The sequence below is a fragment of the Diaporthe amygdali genome, assembly GCF_026229845.1.
Source record: "Diaporthe amygdali strain CAA958 chromosome Unknown NODE_6_length_1560011_cov_65_102424, whole genome shotgun sequence".
NCBI lineage: Eukaryota > Fungi > Ascomycota > Sordariomycetes > Diaporthales > Diaporthaceae > Diaporthe > Diaporthe amygdali.
In genome coordinates this window covers 835,552-852,097 of record NW_026517026.1, presented here as the reverse complement: position 1 = coordinate 852,097, position 16,546 = coordinate 835,552, and the positions used below count along the sequence as shown (strand labels likewise).

The 16,546-nt window shown below is 52.5% G+C and overlaps 6 protein-coding genes across 6 annotated transcripts; all 6 read left to right on the top strand.

Annotated features, from left to right (window-relative positions):
* Nucleotides 1-1,048: 1,048 nt before the first annotated feature.
* Nucleotides 1,049-2,738, top strand: J7T55_001010 (uncharacterized protein; the record flags this gene model as incomplete). Its single annotated transcript, XM_053140285.1, has 4 exons — nt 1,049-1,228; nt 1,318-1,660; nt 1,720-2,486; nt 2,568-2,738. 4 exons carry the CDS (start codon nt 1,049-1,051, stop codon nt 2,736-2,738), a joined length of 1,461 nt encoding a protein of 486 aa, XP_052996658.1.
* Nucleotides 2,739-4,243: 1,505 nt separating this feature from the next.
* On the top strand, nt 4,244-5,391 carry J7T55_001009 (uncharacterized protein; the record flags this gene model as incomplete). The annotated part of the gene is made up of 2 exons (XM_053140284.1): nt 4,244-4,490; nt 4,577-5,391. The coding sequence occupies 2 exons, from the start codon at nt 4,244-4,246 to the stop codon at nt 5,389-5,391; spliced, it is 1,062 nt and encodes a 353-aa protein (XP_052996657.1).
* A 685-nt stretch (nt 5,392-6,076) lies between these two features.
* Nucleotides 6,077-7,780, top strand: J7T55_001008 (het domain-containing protein; the record flags this gene model as incomplete). The annotated part of the gene is made up of 1 exon (XM_053140281.1): nt 6,077-7,780. The coding sequence occupies one exon, from the start codon at nt 6,077-6,079 to the stop codon at nt 7,778-7,780; it is 1,704 nt and encodes a 567-aa protein (XP_052996656.1).
* Nucleotides 7,781-9,766: 1,986 nt separating this feature from the next.
* Nucleotides 9,767-10,674, top strand: J7T55_001007 (uncharacterized protein; the record flags this gene model as incomplete). Its single annotated transcript, XM_053140280.1, has 2 exons — nt 9,767-9,967; nt 10,042-10,674. 2 exons carry the CDS (start codon nt 9,767-9,769, stop codon nt 10,672-10,674), a joined length of 834 nt encoding a protein of 277 aa, XP_052996655.1.
* Nucleotides 10,675-11,505: 831 nt separating this feature from the next.
* On the top strand, nt 11,506-12,888 carry J7T55_001006 (uncharacterized protein; the record flags this gene model as incomplete). Its single annotated transcript, XM_053140279.1, has 4 exons — nt 11,506-11,630; nt 11,843-12,167; nt 12,248-12,382; nt 12,451-12,888. The coding sequence occupies 4 exons, from the start codon at nt 11,506-11,508 to the stop codon at nt 12,886-12,888; spliced, it is 1,023 nt and encodes a 340-aa protein (XP_052996654.1).
* Nucleotides 12,889-14,431: 1,543 nt separating this feature from the next.
* On the top strand, nt 14,432-16,282 carry J7T55_001005 (maltose permease mal61; the record flags this gene model as incomplete). Its single annotated transcript, XM_053140278.1, has 5 exons — nt 14,432-14,662; nt 14,724-15,202; nt 15,253-15,587; nt 15,646-16,037; nt 16,094-16,282. 5 exons carry the CDS (start codon nt 14,432-14,434, stop codon nt 16,280-16,282), a joined length of 1,626 nt encoding a protein of 541 aa, XP_052996653.1.
* Between the last annotated feature and the right edge of the window lie 264 nt (nt 16,283-16,546).

Here is a 16,546-nt window from a genome sequence, read left to right as displayed (position 1 = left end):
GTACCTCCACAGTTAGACCGCCATGGGCTTCTGGGGCGGTGGCCAATTGTGCGTAGAATTTACGCAGGAATGAATTCGAAATCTATGAACTTTGGTGATGGGGCGGATTGCACCGTCTTATGAGGGCCCGATATCAACCCACGGACCTACAATTTTGGATGTCACCTTAACCGGGGAATTGGTTCATCTAAGACTAGCCATGGAACATATTTGGGCGTAGACCGCCTCGCACTAGTACCTCGGACACATGTATACCATACGGACTTTCCACGGGATGGGCTTCATGTGACATTGGATAAAAGGAGAATGAAAGCTCCTGACGTCTCACAGGGTTTGTTATCCACAAATAACGCCGGGATGGAGGTAAAGTATGGCATGGCCTAGCATACTTGTTTTATTTACGTTATCTTGGCGTTCTCTTGTGCACGGGCAGGACAGTTTGGGCCTTTTTTCTTCGGTTGAAAAATGCAGCCACCCTCATCTGAGCCTGGGGCAGTGGAGCATACACTCATTGCACTGACGGCTCACTCGGACATAGCCTTCATAAAAACACCGGGCCAAGGCCGTGATATGCCTTGATGAAAGGCTAGATCGATCGTTGGTACCACTGGATTCGTTGCATCAATAGCGTCGCGCGGCTGCTGTCTAGCAGAGCAGTTGGAGTGCTGAAGGTCAAGAAAGGCAAACTAAGCAGTGCATGCTTGGGTACCATGGGGGAAAGTATGCGACTGTACCGCCTCACATTACCAACTTCTGAATCAGAAGAGATCTGTATGGCGGCCGTTGGTGAGGAGTCCTAGCCATTCAGTTGTTTATACGTTGGTATTTATCTCCCTCGCCTCTTGGTTGGATATTTAAGACCAAAATCCCTCCATGGCCCATTTAATCTGATCGCTATACTGCTCACAGCCTCCTACACTCACCACATAGCAGAGTAATGTAGTAGATGAGATTTATCAGACAAGAACCCTCATATCTCCCATGAACTCTTGGCCCTCGTCAACCTGAGAAGTACCTTCAACTACTGGAATACTGCGCCACCAACACAATGGACAGCAAGAGCAAGAGCATATCGGAAGAATTTGTCACTGATAAGCAGTCCCCAACACGTCACTTTCTGGAGGATACTGAAGCGCAAAGTGAAATCTCGGTGGATTATGCGGGAGCCTCAAGAAAAACGGACCCGGCGGAGATCGCCCTGGTCAGGAAGCTTGACACATGCATGATGGTAAGCTCTCAATCCGCAGCAGGGTTCCCAGGCTGCGATGTTGCCTGCCAGATCTGCCGAATGCTACGACTCTAACCACCTTCCAATAGCCCTTTCTGTGGATACTATGCTTCATGAATATCTTCAACCGACAGGCTATCTCTGTAGCTCGACTGGACAGCCTTGAAGAAGATCTGGGGATCAATGACACACAATTCAGCACCGCAGTTTCGGTCCACTATGCTTCTTACATCTTGGGCCAGATTCCTTCAAACCTACTTCTTACGCGGGTTCGACCGGCGTGGTATATCTGCGGTGCTATGGCTATGACCAGCATCGCCACTATGCTCAATGTTTTTGTGGTGAACAATACCGGCCTGATACTACAGCGGTTCTTTCTGGGCATCATATCAGCCCCGTACTACCCAGGGGCGATGTACATGGTCAGCTTGTGTACGTTCACAAAATTTCAAGAGTGCTGCTCGAGCAACTACTGACAACAGCCGCGTTAGTCTACAAGCGAAAAGAGATAGCAACTCGGATCAGCATCCTGTTTAGTGCGAACATCCTCGCTACGGCTTTCCAAGGCCTCATCGCAGCGCCAATCTACAGCGAGCTGGGCGGCGTCCGAGGCCTCTCAGGTTGGCGATGGATGTACCTGATCATGGGATCCTTCAGCCTCTTCTTCAGCATAACAGGCCTCTTCTTCTTCCCCAACAAGCCCACGACGACCTGGTGGCTGACGCCGGCCCAGAAGCAGCTGGCGGCAGACCGCATCGCGGCGGACACGGTCGAGAGGAAGGAGGACGTGAACCTGCTCAAGGGCCTGCGCGAGTGCCTAAAGGACCGGTGTGTGTGGGTGTTCATGGTGTCTCAGCACCTTCAGACCGCTACCAGCAGCTTCCGCATCTTCCTCCCGACGCTGATTGATACTCTCGGCTTCTCACGGACCGTCACGCTGGTCCTCACTTGCCCGCCGTATATCCTTGCTGGCATATCTTCTGTCCTGGCGGGGCTATCGTCTGGCAGGTTCAATGAGCGGACGTGGCATATCACTATCATCAAGTTTGTATCCATCATAGGTTTCGTTTTGGCTTGCGCCACCATGGACACCGGGGCGAGGTATTTCGCCGCCTTCGTGTTTGTGGCCGCGACGTATCCCGTCAGCCCGCTGAATCTGTCCTGGGTTGGCATTACCTGCGGGCAGACGAGTGAGAAGAGAGCTGCGTCTCTAGCGGCTGTCAACACGTTGTCGAGTGTCAGCCTGATCTGGACACCGGTAAGTCCTCGGTCTGACCTGCAGGATGACATATACAGTTTGACTCAAGCTTGGGAGATCAATGCTGACTGGGCTGATCAGTACCTATGGCCCGACTCCGCAGCTCCTCGCTATGTCCTGCCCATGGCTGCAAGTGCCGGCATGTGCTTTGCCACTGTTGCTTTGAGCTGGTATATGAGATGGGACCTGATGAGGGAGAACAAGAGGATACGGCGCGATGATAATGCCGCCCAGATATTTTATGCCTACTGAGAGCTGATTGTCTAGGCTGGGAGTATCATTGCTGTCTGCCACCAGGAAAGCTGGTCCTGGCTCCTGAAGCTTAACCCTCTTTATTGGCTGGGTTGTAATGGCTCTTGGGAGTGGCCCAGATGGGGAAGTGAAGAGTCATTTCTCGCATAAGTGCCTGGTCCCGATTGTATTCTTCATCCATTCTACAGAGAGTCATGGATTACGAGCGGGAGGCTCAATCAGATCCAAACCACCTTCTGATTAGCCTGCAGCGATTCTCTCGGTTTGTTACCAGAAAAAGCAGGTTGTGTACATGATTGAAGTAGCATCGATTTTAACATGTCCTCCTGTTGCCGTATGTCGTCTATAAACGTATGTATGAGAATCAAAGGAACAGCAAAGCAGCCAGGGGTTGGTATTCAGTGCTGCGAGCCGTGCTGACTCTCAAATCCAATACACTTGGCTGATCACATATTAGCATAGCTCTAATGAGTACCGAACCCTTTCGAAGTTGAGCCTTTCTACAAACACAGTCTGGTTGGTAAAACATGTGGAAGTGCTGTGCTCACAGCCTCAAGACAACCAGTCGATCTCAACGGTGCGGTCTCGGCACTGGAGAATGTGTGGCAGCAGGTAGCACAGCATGAACTCAAAGTCAGTCGTTTGACACATGGGACTCAACTTGAGACTCTGGCAATCTGGCAACCTCAATATACGGTCATATCCTTCGTTCTAGATGGAGACGACATGGGACATGGTATGGAGGTCGGTGCGGCTAAGCTGATACCACTTATGATACTCTTCATTTCCAGATTCCTTTGTTTGTGATGAGCTCGGACAAGGCGAAGCCTCGGAAGAAGCATAGCCAAGCCCGCCATGAAATGCCACCAGATGCACTTCCCCGTCTTGCGAGACCCAAAATCGACATGCCCCAGGATGCTGTACTGCAGAATGATTGGCAGGGTGAGCGATCTACGGGGCGTTGGGTGTACATCAGACGAGTTCGTGTAACCTGTCACACTGTGAACCAGCAGCAAACCTGCAGCTTGCAGCCCAAGACAATTCACAACATCAAACCCTGGGGTGCCTGCCAGATTTGCAAGCTTCCTTTTGATCGTTGGCTGTGACTGACCTGGACCCTCTGGTGATCCTTATCACCAAACGAGGTAGCGATTGTTACCTTCTAATCGACTCGCAGGCCGGACGGCCTAGAGCTCGAGACCAATTGTCGGGGCCCTTTGGGTATCCATCCTCTCACGGACCAACTTCGTGACGCCAGCACTCTGTTTGTCAAATCAGTCTTAAGCTCTGCAAGGCACCTCAAGCTGCAGGTCTTCCAGCTCCCACTTGGTACCTGATCAACGAAAAATACGCGACCTCAGGGTTGCTTGAGGGTGGCTTGCCAGTGAACAACCAGATAAGCACACTAGATCGCCAGGACCTACGACGGTACCAACGACGACGACAACCACCGCGACCATCCAAACCCACCGTGGTTAACAATCTTTGACAACCAAGAAGACAAGATGTCTGATGATATCGATATCTTCGTCTCGAACGGCACCTGCTATGCTGGTATCAAGCTACTGGCCGACCCGCTGATGATACCTTGTGGGAATGTGGCTGTCGACCACATCGCGTGTTGCCAAGCTTCTGACTTCTGCCTCGAGAGCAGTGTCTGCTTTAACGCAGCTTTTGGGGTTACATACATCTCTGGATGCACCGATCCCAAATATGACCACCCCAGCTGCCCCAACAAGTTCTCTGATACAAGTGAGTCAACAGCGATGCATCTCTGACACTGATGTCAAGCGCCAACTGCACTTTACACAGCTGACATTGGCTCTTTTCCCTCCCAGAGACGCCCTGGCTTGGCCTTTCGTACTGCAATAAAACGAGCAACGAGTGGGTCCTCTGCGACCAGAAGAAGAAGCCTGCGAAGCTTACCCAGCCTGACCCGTGCTACTGCCCAACAGATGAGGCCGACAGAAGCATGATAATTTCCCAGTCTTCGATCATCCAGCCCACTGCAACACTGCCGACCTCAGTTGGTGAAAGCATTCAGTTTTTCAAGGGATACTACCCATCATTCAAATCATCTGCAGCAACAACCACGGCCAGCATCACCGACACGGCGACAACATCATCGTCCCTCTCGAGCTCCCCCACTGACTCGGCAGTGGCCCCTGCAACAGCAACGGACACCAACGCAGCCGACATTCCGGGCAACTCCCCTCCAAGCAATGAGAGCGGCCTCAGCTCCGGCGCAAAGATCGGCACCATCGTTGGAGCGGCAGCCGGCACCCTGGTGATGCTAGCTATCATCGGGGGACTCCTCAGCCTCTGGCGCCGCCGCCGCCAGCAGCAACTACAGAACGAGGAAGAGGCCCGCGCCGTGGACAACTTCATCCACGGAGGCACCAAGAGCGGCACGGCCAGCGAGGCGGACCCTCTCAATCTCGGCCTTGCGGTCGGAACACCCAAGGACGCGTCGCATCCGAACACGCCCACCCTGTCTGAGCTCGGCTGCAAGGCCGCAAGGCCATGGTCTCTGCGTTCCGAGCTGGATCCCGATGCATCGACTCGGAGCTCGTCGACCGCGGGTCACGGCGCTCTTGCGAGACCTGCGCCGAGCGAGTTGGCTGCGCACCCGATTGCCGAGTTGCCTGGATGATTTGACGACGGCAATTCACATGGCATGTTCATTTTTTGGTCTTCTCAACCCAGATACAGAAAGGCATTCAGGGACGAGTAGGGGAAGAGGAGTCAACGTTGCTCAACGTGTGCGTAGGAAACCTTATCTTGAGCGGCAGCATGGACGTCGGTGTTGGACTTGGGAGCCATGGTCTAAGCCTCCGTTGATTGAGCGGTCGAAACTTTCATCGTGGCGGTGATGGAAAACGTCTCTCCCAGACGTCGATGCGTCGAGGGAGACACAGATCGATTTCGATCCAGCTCCTCCGTAGATTTTACACTAGAAGGCCCTAATTTGACCTGCATGCTGCATGTCGGGAGATAATGACGAAAATCAACTCAATTGATGTATGGAAATCCCAAATGCCGCGACTAGTGCCCCTCTGCGCCACTGTTTCGCTGTTGGCTGCAGTGTGTGGGGGCGGGGGGGTGCGTGCAATGCCACGACTAATGCAACGTCCAGCTTAGTGGCTGTGCTCCTGTGTTGATTTTATTCGTCCTGCGGAAGCGCTTCGCTTAAGCGTCTCGGCGACCTCCCCATTCCACGACCTTGCAAGCTTTGGTATACCGTCCAATTGATCGTATATGAACAAGACAAACTATGGTCACAAGACTAGATCATAGCAGTGTTTAGTTCGCCCCTCCGTTCTCCACATCTGTCCAGCATGAGGCTCATCAATCTCGAGACCCTCAAGCTGGAGAGTTTCATTGGGTATGGCAAGATACCGTCCTATGCCATCCTGTCACATACATGGGGCCCAGACGAAGTCACATATGCAGATATGACCACAAAAAGCCGAAACGAGTTAGAAGCAAAAGCAGGTTATCAAAAAATTGTCAAGTTCGGCCAGTTCGTTAGGGACAGGGATGCCCCAAGGACCCCCGTGCGAGTCCCAAGATGTGCTGAAGATCGCCGAGTTGATCGGAAAAATGCGGTGATGTGGCCCTCTGCCTACAGGCCAACACACGTTTGGGTTGATACCTGCTGCATCGACAAGTCAAGCAGTTCAGAGTTATCGGAAGCTATCAATTCCATGTTTGTGTGGTACCAAGAAGCCGTGTTCTGCGTCGCAATCCTGGAAGACTACGAGCACCCAGGTGGGGAGAGTTCCAGTCAATACCGCCCTAGCGACGACGCCTTTATCCAGTGCAGATGGTTCACCAGGGGATGGACGCTCCAGGAGCTGCTGGCTCCAGGTCGCTTATTTTTCGTCGACAAGCATTGGGTTTTCCTCGGCCCAAGGCCTGAGGTTTTGGAACCGGTCTCTGTGGCTTCAGGGATTGACAAAATGTACCTACAAAATGGGAGCTGGCAGAAAGCAAACATCGCAAAAAGGCTATCTTGGGCTGCTAAGAGGGAGACGACCAGGCCGGAAGATCTCGCTTACTGCCTCCTGGGAGTTTTTGGCGTCCACATGCCACTGCTGTATGGTGAGGGCGGCCACAGCGCCTTCATACGACTGCAGGAAGAAATTATTAAGGAGTTCGACGATCACTCACTTTTCGCCTGGGGGAGGAGAAATCACGCAAAGACCGGACCCTGGAATGAGTCTCCCAACGTGGTCCTTGGCGCCTTCGCATCGCATCCATCGCAGTTCCAGGGGCTCGATAACATGCAGACCTATTCAGGCGACGAGGAAGAGCCCCACACAGTCACCAACAAAGGCATCAGAATTCGTCTCCCAATTGTTAAGTTTGAGGGCAAGACTATTGCGATTCTAAGGTGTCACACCTCGGATCCATTAGGGGGCTTCATGGGCATATACATAGAACCGTGTCATCTCAAACCTGGTGTATACTGCCGTTCATCATCAACTCCGGCCCTCGCCTGCGTCTCAGACAACGTGGCGCAAAGCGCAGAAACAAAACTCATTTTCCTGCTAAAAAAGACGACACCCGCCCACGAAAGCATCGAGACGATGGAGAGTATATCAAAAGTCTCGATATCAGTCCACAATTGCGACTATTCCATCGTGTCCGCGACGCCGGAGGAATTGTGGGACACGAGGTACGGCACACTCCGTCTGCAGCGCGGCCGGCTCACTGCAACCGCACTCATGAGCATGGACAGGCTCAATAAGCCTGGCCGGCAGCAGGGCTCTGGTAAGGAATACTTTGTGCTGCTGCTCAGGGTTGACCCATCCAGTCGCTGGGGTTTCCCGGACGTGGGCCTCGTGGCGTGGCGGCGCGCTGGCAAGGCGAAGACGCGAGATTTGGAGCGGTGCCACTTGTCAAACCAGGATTCGGTGAGGCCGCATACCGCACAATTACGTTTGAAGGGTAGGGTGATGAGGACTTTGACGGCGAGGATAGGTATCGAGTTGGTTGGGGGAACGAGGACGTATGTGGTCTCGCTAACAAGGGAATGAGGGAATCTGCTGTTTGGGAACTGTACATAGCTCACTGGAAGGACCGACTTGGCTTTGATTCTGGGGGGCTGAATTAGTCTGTCCGATTTTCCCCACGCGCTCTTTACGCCTAGGAAAATCTGACAAAAGCTTTTTGCTCAGTAGAACGTGACCAGCTATCATCACTTGTGTTCGGTCTTCCTGAGCTTAAGTTTTATTTACTGCAAGGCAGGCGCTTCCAAGAATCGCCCAATTACCCATCACTCACCGCTTCAATTGTCTACATTATTCCACATCATAAATGTCTAATCCTTTAGACAATATACAGCGGTCGATATTAGAACACGAACGAAGGTCCCGAATCTCCACTAATGATGTCACTGCCTTCTCCGATCCAGATAAAAAACTGTCCTTCTCAGCGAGACCTGTCGACACATCTCGGCTGAACGAATGAAACACACCTCCAGCGGACATACATACATCGTCTCTTCGAAAACGCACCCCAGCTAGTGACCTGTCGCTTACTTTGGTAGGAGTACTTCACGGACGGAACTCACTTCTCATTAAATATGTAGCAAGGTGAAGTGGTCAATTGCACTTCATCACCACAAGACTCTACTGTGTTGCCCATGGTGGAGAAGACTAGATAGACACAACTGATCTGCTGATCAATTCACTTAATATGGACGCCCAACTTCCTTCAGCTGTTACTGAAAAGCTCAAGAGTCCCAAAGTGGCCTTCGGCGACTCATGCTCGTCGGTTGTTGCCCTTTCGAACCCCTTTCCCCACCCTTCGGGACGGAAGGGTCCTTTGCCCTTGCATTCGCCTATTTTGGTCAGGCTCTACATCGAATTATCGCCACAGGACTGCTCATGGTAGGTACATGGGATCTGACATGCCAGCTTTAGGCTGGGAGCGTGGACTAGGTTACATTGCTGGGGCACAATCTAAGTCGTTTCAGCGCTGAAAGTAAGTAGCACCGAAGCACCACAAATACCTGACTTTCTGCGAAAATCACGGGACTCGGCTGACTTGACCGATCCGAACAGGCACACAGGGCTGACAGACCATCATTGCCCGTCTGAGTTTGCGAATTTCGGTAGATGGATCCGACCTTTTACACTGACTCGTGCTGCTGCGGTCTTGGCGAAACTGTTTCGATGTTAGAGACGTTCGACGCGCCGACGGATATATTCTAGAAAGTTGTGCGGATCTCAACTCGGAAGTCGGTCCGTCAGGGCAACTCCAAAAACTGTTAGATCTGGGACCTCTCGGACGCAATGTGGCCTTGCACGAAGGTGGATCATGATCGGGATCGAGGGACATAGAGACTTGAACGACAATCTGCTGCTAGCTACGGGTGAAATGGACTGTTCAAAGTGATGCTGAATTGGCGCTCGAGTCCAAGGAGGGTTTCTACATGATGTGTTGAGCTGTCATCTGTCACCCCGTATTGCTCCCTCGGTACGTTGCCGACCAGGGGCGAATCGGGCTTCGCCGTGGAGGCACTGAGTTTGCCTGACACATTGGTTCGTGGGTTAAGGTCCTAAAAATATAAAGTTCGTGGGGATTGTAGATCCTCTAACCCATTCCCAACACGGACAAAAGTGGATTGCGACGTGATCCGTTCATCAAGCGGACTGGTTCAGCACAGGTCTGAAAGCGAGGTCAGCCGGAACAATTCGCTCGTAAAAGGCGATCACTCCCCTATGGAGGGTCCGGTTGGTGTCAAAACTGTCCGGCTCCATGCTTGGCAGGGAAAACAACCTTATGAGTTTATTTCAATTACGATGTTGTCTCCAGAACTCTGAACTGTTCGGGAAAATTCTCCACCCTTATCATGGAGTGTCGAGAATATAAAGTCAAGAGCATCACGACATCGACGGATTGCTTTTTGTCATCACCAACAGCCAACTGCAAAGCCTCTCTTTAATTGTGCTATATTCAGCATCTCTGTCTACATTCACACTTCTATTTTCTAGTACTGCACTATTAATTCCGTCAATATGAAGCTCATTCTCGTCGCAGCGGCCCTTTCCGCCGTCTCTTATGCCCAGCTCGACATGGCTAAGATCACCGACTGCAGCGCTCTCGACAACGAATGCCGCACTGGCGCTGATGCCAACATGGCCACATGCTCCGCTGCCAATGCGCAGTGCAAGCAGTGCCAGATCGACTACAACCAGTGCCGAGCGCCTGGCAATGGTGTATGTAATACCTGAAAGATTTATATGCGGGATGTGGAAGCGAGTAGTGCTAATTTATTGCTCTTGTCTTATAGGTCTCTGGTAACCAGGCTGGCTGCGCAGCCCAAGTGGTCGCCTGTGTCGGGTCTGCGTACCCCTCGCTGAGCGCCTCCACCACCACCACCAGCGACTCATCGGATGATTGCCAGTCGACTTACAAGTCGTGTGTCGCCGGCGGTACGAGCGAGGAGCTGTGCGGCTGCGACCTCGCCACCTGCACCGGCGAGGACAACGCCCGCACCCGCGACTACTGCGCGGCTCTGTCCAGCTCCAGCGCCGTCGCCTCGGCCACTGCCACTGCCACCGCGGCCGCAACCGCCTCGGGATCTTCGGATGACTGCCAGTCCACCTGGAAGGCGTGTGTGGCCGGTGGCAAGAGCGAGGAGCTCTGCAACTGCGACCTCGCCACCTGCACGGGTGAGGATAACGCCCGCACCCGCGCCTACTGTGCCACTCTGTCCGCCGGTCTCACCACTGCCTCTGCCACTGGCGGCTCATCCGCTGCCACCGGCCTCGTCACGAGCGGCGCACCTCGCCCGACCGCTTCTGCTGGCGGTGTTGGCAGCAACTCGACCTCCTCGACCCCGATTGTCACTGGCGCCGCTACTTCTGTCGGCTTCAGCATTTTCGGAGCCGCATCTGCTTTCGTCTCTTACCTCCTGCTGTAATGACCTTTTGACCTTCATACATACCTATGATTAGTCAAAAGATCATCAGCCCGGCGTCTCAAGAGAGCATCGTGGGCGCGTGTTATGGCTACTGCATTGGCTTCAAAAGTTAATCATGGATTGTGGGAATACTCTTCGGAGTATGACTACGGGATACCCCTTTTCACTTCGAATACATAGTACATCTGGAATAGTATATATCATATGATTGGACAGACCCTATTAAGTTCACGAATTGAGCGAATGACTTTTGCACAGAATCTTTCTTGCGCGCTTATTGTGTATACTTGTAGTAGAAGTGATCATTTCCAGCCATGTGATGACCTGAAATCAGTTTCGAGACGCCTATCTATGCCTTGGGTCTGGAATATGTACTTAGACAGGTTGCAACGTAACCCGCGAGGGAGTGTCTCGCTTATGGAAAGCCCCATCGAGCTCAAAAAGTTCTGCTACGATGGTACCAAACGTAACAGTTATGAGCACTACAAGCGGGAGCTTGGATGCACGCGATCCAGCTGGGACATCTTGGTACCTCCGAAGGACCTAGATCATGTTTAGTGGTAAACTACTATGCCGGCTTGTGGTATACATATCAGTTCTAAAATCCATAGCTTGAACGTTGAAGCTGTCACGAGAGGCGATGGTCTTGGCCAGAGCACCAGAACATAACTCGGTATGGGTTAACAGGGGGTCGTGTGTTGTGTATTCGGGCCAGCGCAAACTAAAGGCAATGTCTTTGAGTGAGAGACGGTCAACAATTTGCGCGAAACTTTGGTCCACGATCTCCGTAGTGAACAGGGTCGAGTTCAAACCAAGCTGACAAATAGAGATATGGGTACAATGTTTGGCGGTCACAAATGTGCTCTGGTGATTTATGTCAAGAGCTTCGCTCATGCAACAGCTGTCGGCATGTTCGGGGAGAGGGACAGTAGCCCATTGAAATCGGCCGCCATAGCGTTTGTTTTTGAGTGATCTTGTTTTTGCTCGGAAGGCGCTCGTGCTTCGATCAAAAGAGAAGAGGTGAATGTTGCAGGCAGCTACGGCACAGCACGGTTGGTTCCACTTTGGCGATAAACAGTAACAAAAGGCCTGCGAGTCACGAGACAGGTCGGGCTTAGACCAGATCAGTCTCGAGTTGAGTAGACGCGAGATTCACGCAGGCCCATAGCTCTCACTTCCAAAAGTCCGCGGCTTCCTCAAACTCGACAGGCAATGCCGCACGCTCTCGTGCAAGCACCGGCTCTGGGAGCCCGAGTAATAGCAGCGGATTCGGTTACGATCAATATTTCGTTCCACCCGACTGTTTGGAAATTTTCCGAGATCCTGCTGGCAGTGTGACCTCGGGGCGCGACATGGATGGCGGTTCGCCCCTGGTCTGCCAGGGGTCACTGGAGGATCATGAGAAGCGAGAATGTGTTAACGTCGGCATGCGCATTCTCGACCGGTCTCGAACTCAGGCTGTATCACATGCATCGACTTACAGCACGCGGCTTGTGGGTCTTCTCGAGGACGATGGCAGAATGACCACATGGACATTTACGGCGATGAGATGCATATGACCATTGGTTCATAGTTGGACTATTTGGAATACGACTTTCCGACACTCTCCACTACTCACGCTACTGGGAAGGACTATGATCACACTGAGAGGCTTAGCTGGGGGAGTGATATCCGCAGCTACGTCCTGGCCAAAGCGGCCTATATCGCTGTCCACCGTGAGGCGCGTTTATTGTTTGCGGCAAGGTTGGCCTGTTGCGTACTGACTGTCCTCAATAGGTCTTTGAAAGACTATATGGGCAGAATCAGCGAATGGTCGAGTACCAGAAAGCAGTTACTCGACAACCTCGGTGGAAGCCAGGGTTGGCTCAGCTTGAGAATGGTATTCTGAAAGCTCAGAGAAACAAGGATCCGAAAGATCTCGCTGCGGCTGAAGCTAAACACAAGGAGCACCGGAAGAATTACCGAAGGATGAGCGAACTGACCAAAAATTACAAGCTACGCTACAAGGGCTCGCTTTCTCATCTAGGTTCAACTCTTGTACATGAACGGTTTCATGTCCTGACTGGGCTATGGATTGGCACGAAAAAGCTTGGAACACCCCTAAGATTAGGCGGCGGATTCGCGAACGATTATGCACAGGGCGAGGCTGGCGATTGGTGCGAGTATCAAGGCGGCTCCACGGGTCCAATGGATCGATCGACTTGGGTTGGGTGAAGGATGATAATAACAAGGATGACCCTCCCCCTTTGGACGGTGACAAACTGTCAGCAGGTGTCCCGAGCATTCGGGAATTAGGATGGATCTAACGGAAGAAATGTGGACACGCATATCGCACGCCTACATCAAGGGTGTCATCGAGAAAGGCAAGCCCAAAGATACCCTGAAAGTCATTACGGAATATTAACCATTCTCTCTACACCGGTCTTAGCAATCACGGAATATTAATCTTTCTCTCTGGGCAAATCTTAGCAATAGACCTGTGTATGAGCGGTACTAGAGTCAATGAACGACGATGACTTTCACAGTCGCTTTGCCTCTGTTGTTGACTACGCTTGTCCTCAATCGTAGACCACGGCTGGTTCTAGACGCGCCAAGAGATGCCCCCTGCACCTGCGCAAGTGCCTCAGATTGGAGCACGTGGAGGTCCTTGGCCGACCAGACGTGGCGTTCCGCTGACCGGCAGCGGCTGTAGACGTGGAGCACAGACAGTGCCCCTCGGATACCGGAGAACCTAAAGTTATAGCAGGACCAATGGCATGAAGGTTTGTACTCGGCCCCTACATGTCTGGAACTTCTGACCTCGAAATTGGGGTTGAAGAATAAGCGGTGATTGAAGAGGCCCAGTATGGTTGCACTGGGGGGAAAGGGTCTTGCAACGTTCGCGTACCATCCATGACAACGCGTCTGCCATGCAACCCACCCCAAATATTTTCTTCAATTGCTCAAGAACCATATCATTGACTCCAAAGAACTCGCACGGTTATGCATAAGATATCATTTAAGCGCGTTGGCTGTTCTGGATTTGATCCTGCTCACAGATGGGGGCTATTTTGATGCGTTACAAGCGGGTAAGCGCACCACTCAAATCTCGCGTGACACGCGCGTAGTAAGGATCCCAAATCTTCGCTTATATGGGAATCAGCTAAACTGTTGGTTGCCTTCCGGCCGACCTGCAATCCCGCTTCCTCGGTATATCAGGCGGCGAGATCTGACACGGTTAGCGCAGAACTGGTGGTGGAGATGCTCCAGAGATGTTGGAGAACCTGGGGACTAGCTTCGGGGCGCCCGGACTAATCTAGATCTGGCGTTGCGGGGATGGGGTAGGCGTTGGAACAAAGCTTTGCGATCGAGGTCCTGATAGGCTGCTCTCCTGGGGCAGGCTGTCCTTTGTCGCAGAAATCACCGAGGCCTTTAATAAGAGTCAGCCACTTGCAACGCGCTAGCGACGATTCCGGTGGAACTGACCGCTGCTAACGAAGCCTCGCCCAGCAGGGACCCAGCAGGGGCAGAGGACAAACGAGGTCATGGACAATCAGAGGTCACGGGGCCCTCGGACCGGCATAAGACCGACATACGAGCTAAGGTACTATGATTGATGGAATGTTACGCGACAGTCGAATCCTACAATGCAACAAACGTGTGCCCCTGTTTTCTTTTAAAAGGTGGAGGTCGTCCTTGTCCCTCAATCTTTCCCCCATCTTTCCCCAGATTCCCCCAGCTTCCCCACACATTGCCATCGCGGCCCACATCAGCCAACATGAGTGAGCCCATCGACACCAAGAAGCCCGGCGGCGGCGACGACATCATCACCGAGAAGGGCATCTCTCACGTCGAGGACTCCTACAATCTCGACAATGAGGCGAAACTCGAGGCCTACAAGGCGGCTGCCATGGAGGCAGAGGTCGCGGAGCAGAAGTCGGGTGTGATCCAGGCCGTCAAGGAGTACCCTATGGCTGCCCTTTGGGCGTTTATCATGTCCTGCACTATTGTCAGACAACCCTCGATCCCTCTCGATGGGGAACTACTGCTAACATCATGTTGGTTTTCAGATCATGGAGTCCTACTGTGTCTTCCTCATGGGTAACTTCATTGCCCTACCTAGGTTCGCGGACAACTACGGTATATACAGCCCCGAGAAGCAAAAGATGATCATCGCGGCCAGCTGGCAATCTGCGCTCCAGATGGCTGGGCCGCTTGGTGCAATCATCGGTGTCCTCCTGGCTGGCCCCCTTACCAGCAGAATCGGATACCGTTGGGCGACCATAACCGGCCTCATGTTCTTGAACGGCTTCATCTTTATTTTCTACTTCGCCAACTCGCTTCCGGTCATGTTCGTGGCACAGCTCCTCGAGGGTATCCCATGGGGCATCTTCATCGCCAATGCCCCAGCATACTGCAGCGAGATCACACCCATCCAGCTGCGAGCTCCTGCCACTCAGATGCTGCAAATGTTCTGGGCCATTGGTTCCATCATCGTAGGTGGCGTCACCTATCATTACAACAATTTCAATGAGGATATCGCGTACAGGTAAATATTCTTCCGCTCCAGTGGCAATCCTCTGCTAACCAATGATCCAGAATTCCTATTGCGCTCCAATGGCTGTTCCCCACCCCTCTTGCTATCCTCCTCTTCCTCGCGCCCGAGTCACCCTGGTGGCTGGTCCGCAAGGGACGTCTCGAAGAAGCAGAGAAGTCAGTTAGGCGCTTGGGACGCAAGACGAGATTGAACACCAGCGAGGCTGTCGCCATGATGCGCCGTACCGTCGACCTCGAGAAGACAATCAAGGAGCCCAACCTGGTGGAACTGTTCAAGGGCACTGACCTGTACCGTACTGCCATTGTGTGTGGTGTATACGCGGCACAGAATTTGACAGGCAACCTGATTGCCAACCAGGCCGTCTACTTCTTTGAGCGTAAGTTATTCTCTCACTGCCCATCCTCGGTGAAGTGTACATGCTAAATCAACCGCAGAGGCTGGTATGGACACCAACACCGCCTTCGCCCTGGGTCTCATCACCTCAGCCCTCCAGATGATCTTCGTCATGCTCTCCTGGATCCTCACCTCGTACCTCGGCAGACGTACCATCTACGTATGGGGTTCCCTCATCAACGTGGGCTTCCTCATCGCCCTTGGTATTGCAGGCTCCGTCGTCGCGTCGAAAGCAGCTTCGCTGGCGCAGGCCTCCCTGGGTCTCATCGTCTCCGTCTTGTTCACTTTGGGACCTGCGCCCGCCTCATGGGTCATTATCGGAGAGACATCCTCCGTCCGCCTCAGGCCTTTGACAACGGGAGTTGGTCGCGGTGCATACTACCTCGTCAACATTCCTTGCATCTTCCTCGCAAGTTATATGCTCAACCCTGATGTAAGATCCTTCTCCCTCTGAGTTTTGAGTTGAACAATGACTGACATGTAATGTAGGAGGCCAACCTCGGTGGCAAGTGTGGTTATGTCTGGGGTGGCACTGGCTTCGTCTGTTTCGTCTTGGCGTTCTTCTTCCTGCCTGAGATGAAGGGCAGATCTTACCGTGAAATCGACATCCTGTTCAGGCGCAAGGTCCCGGCTCGCCAATGGACTAAGACCACTGTCGATATCGAAGCCGACGAGTAAACGGAAACGTTGCTAGAATGGCTGAGGTACGACGCAACCAGGAGCGAAGCATTAGTGAATGCTTGATATCGCTCGTAAATTAGAGAGACAGTCGGTTAGGTTCTCTATTCTTTGTACAGCTTTTAGTGATAAGATGAGATGGCAAATCAATTTAGATGACCACTCTGATCATAATAGCCGAGCAATTGCATTCTGCTATAAACCACCAAAAATATGTTAATCCTAGCTTGGCAAACTGTGGTTTAATCATAAGGATCCTTCTGC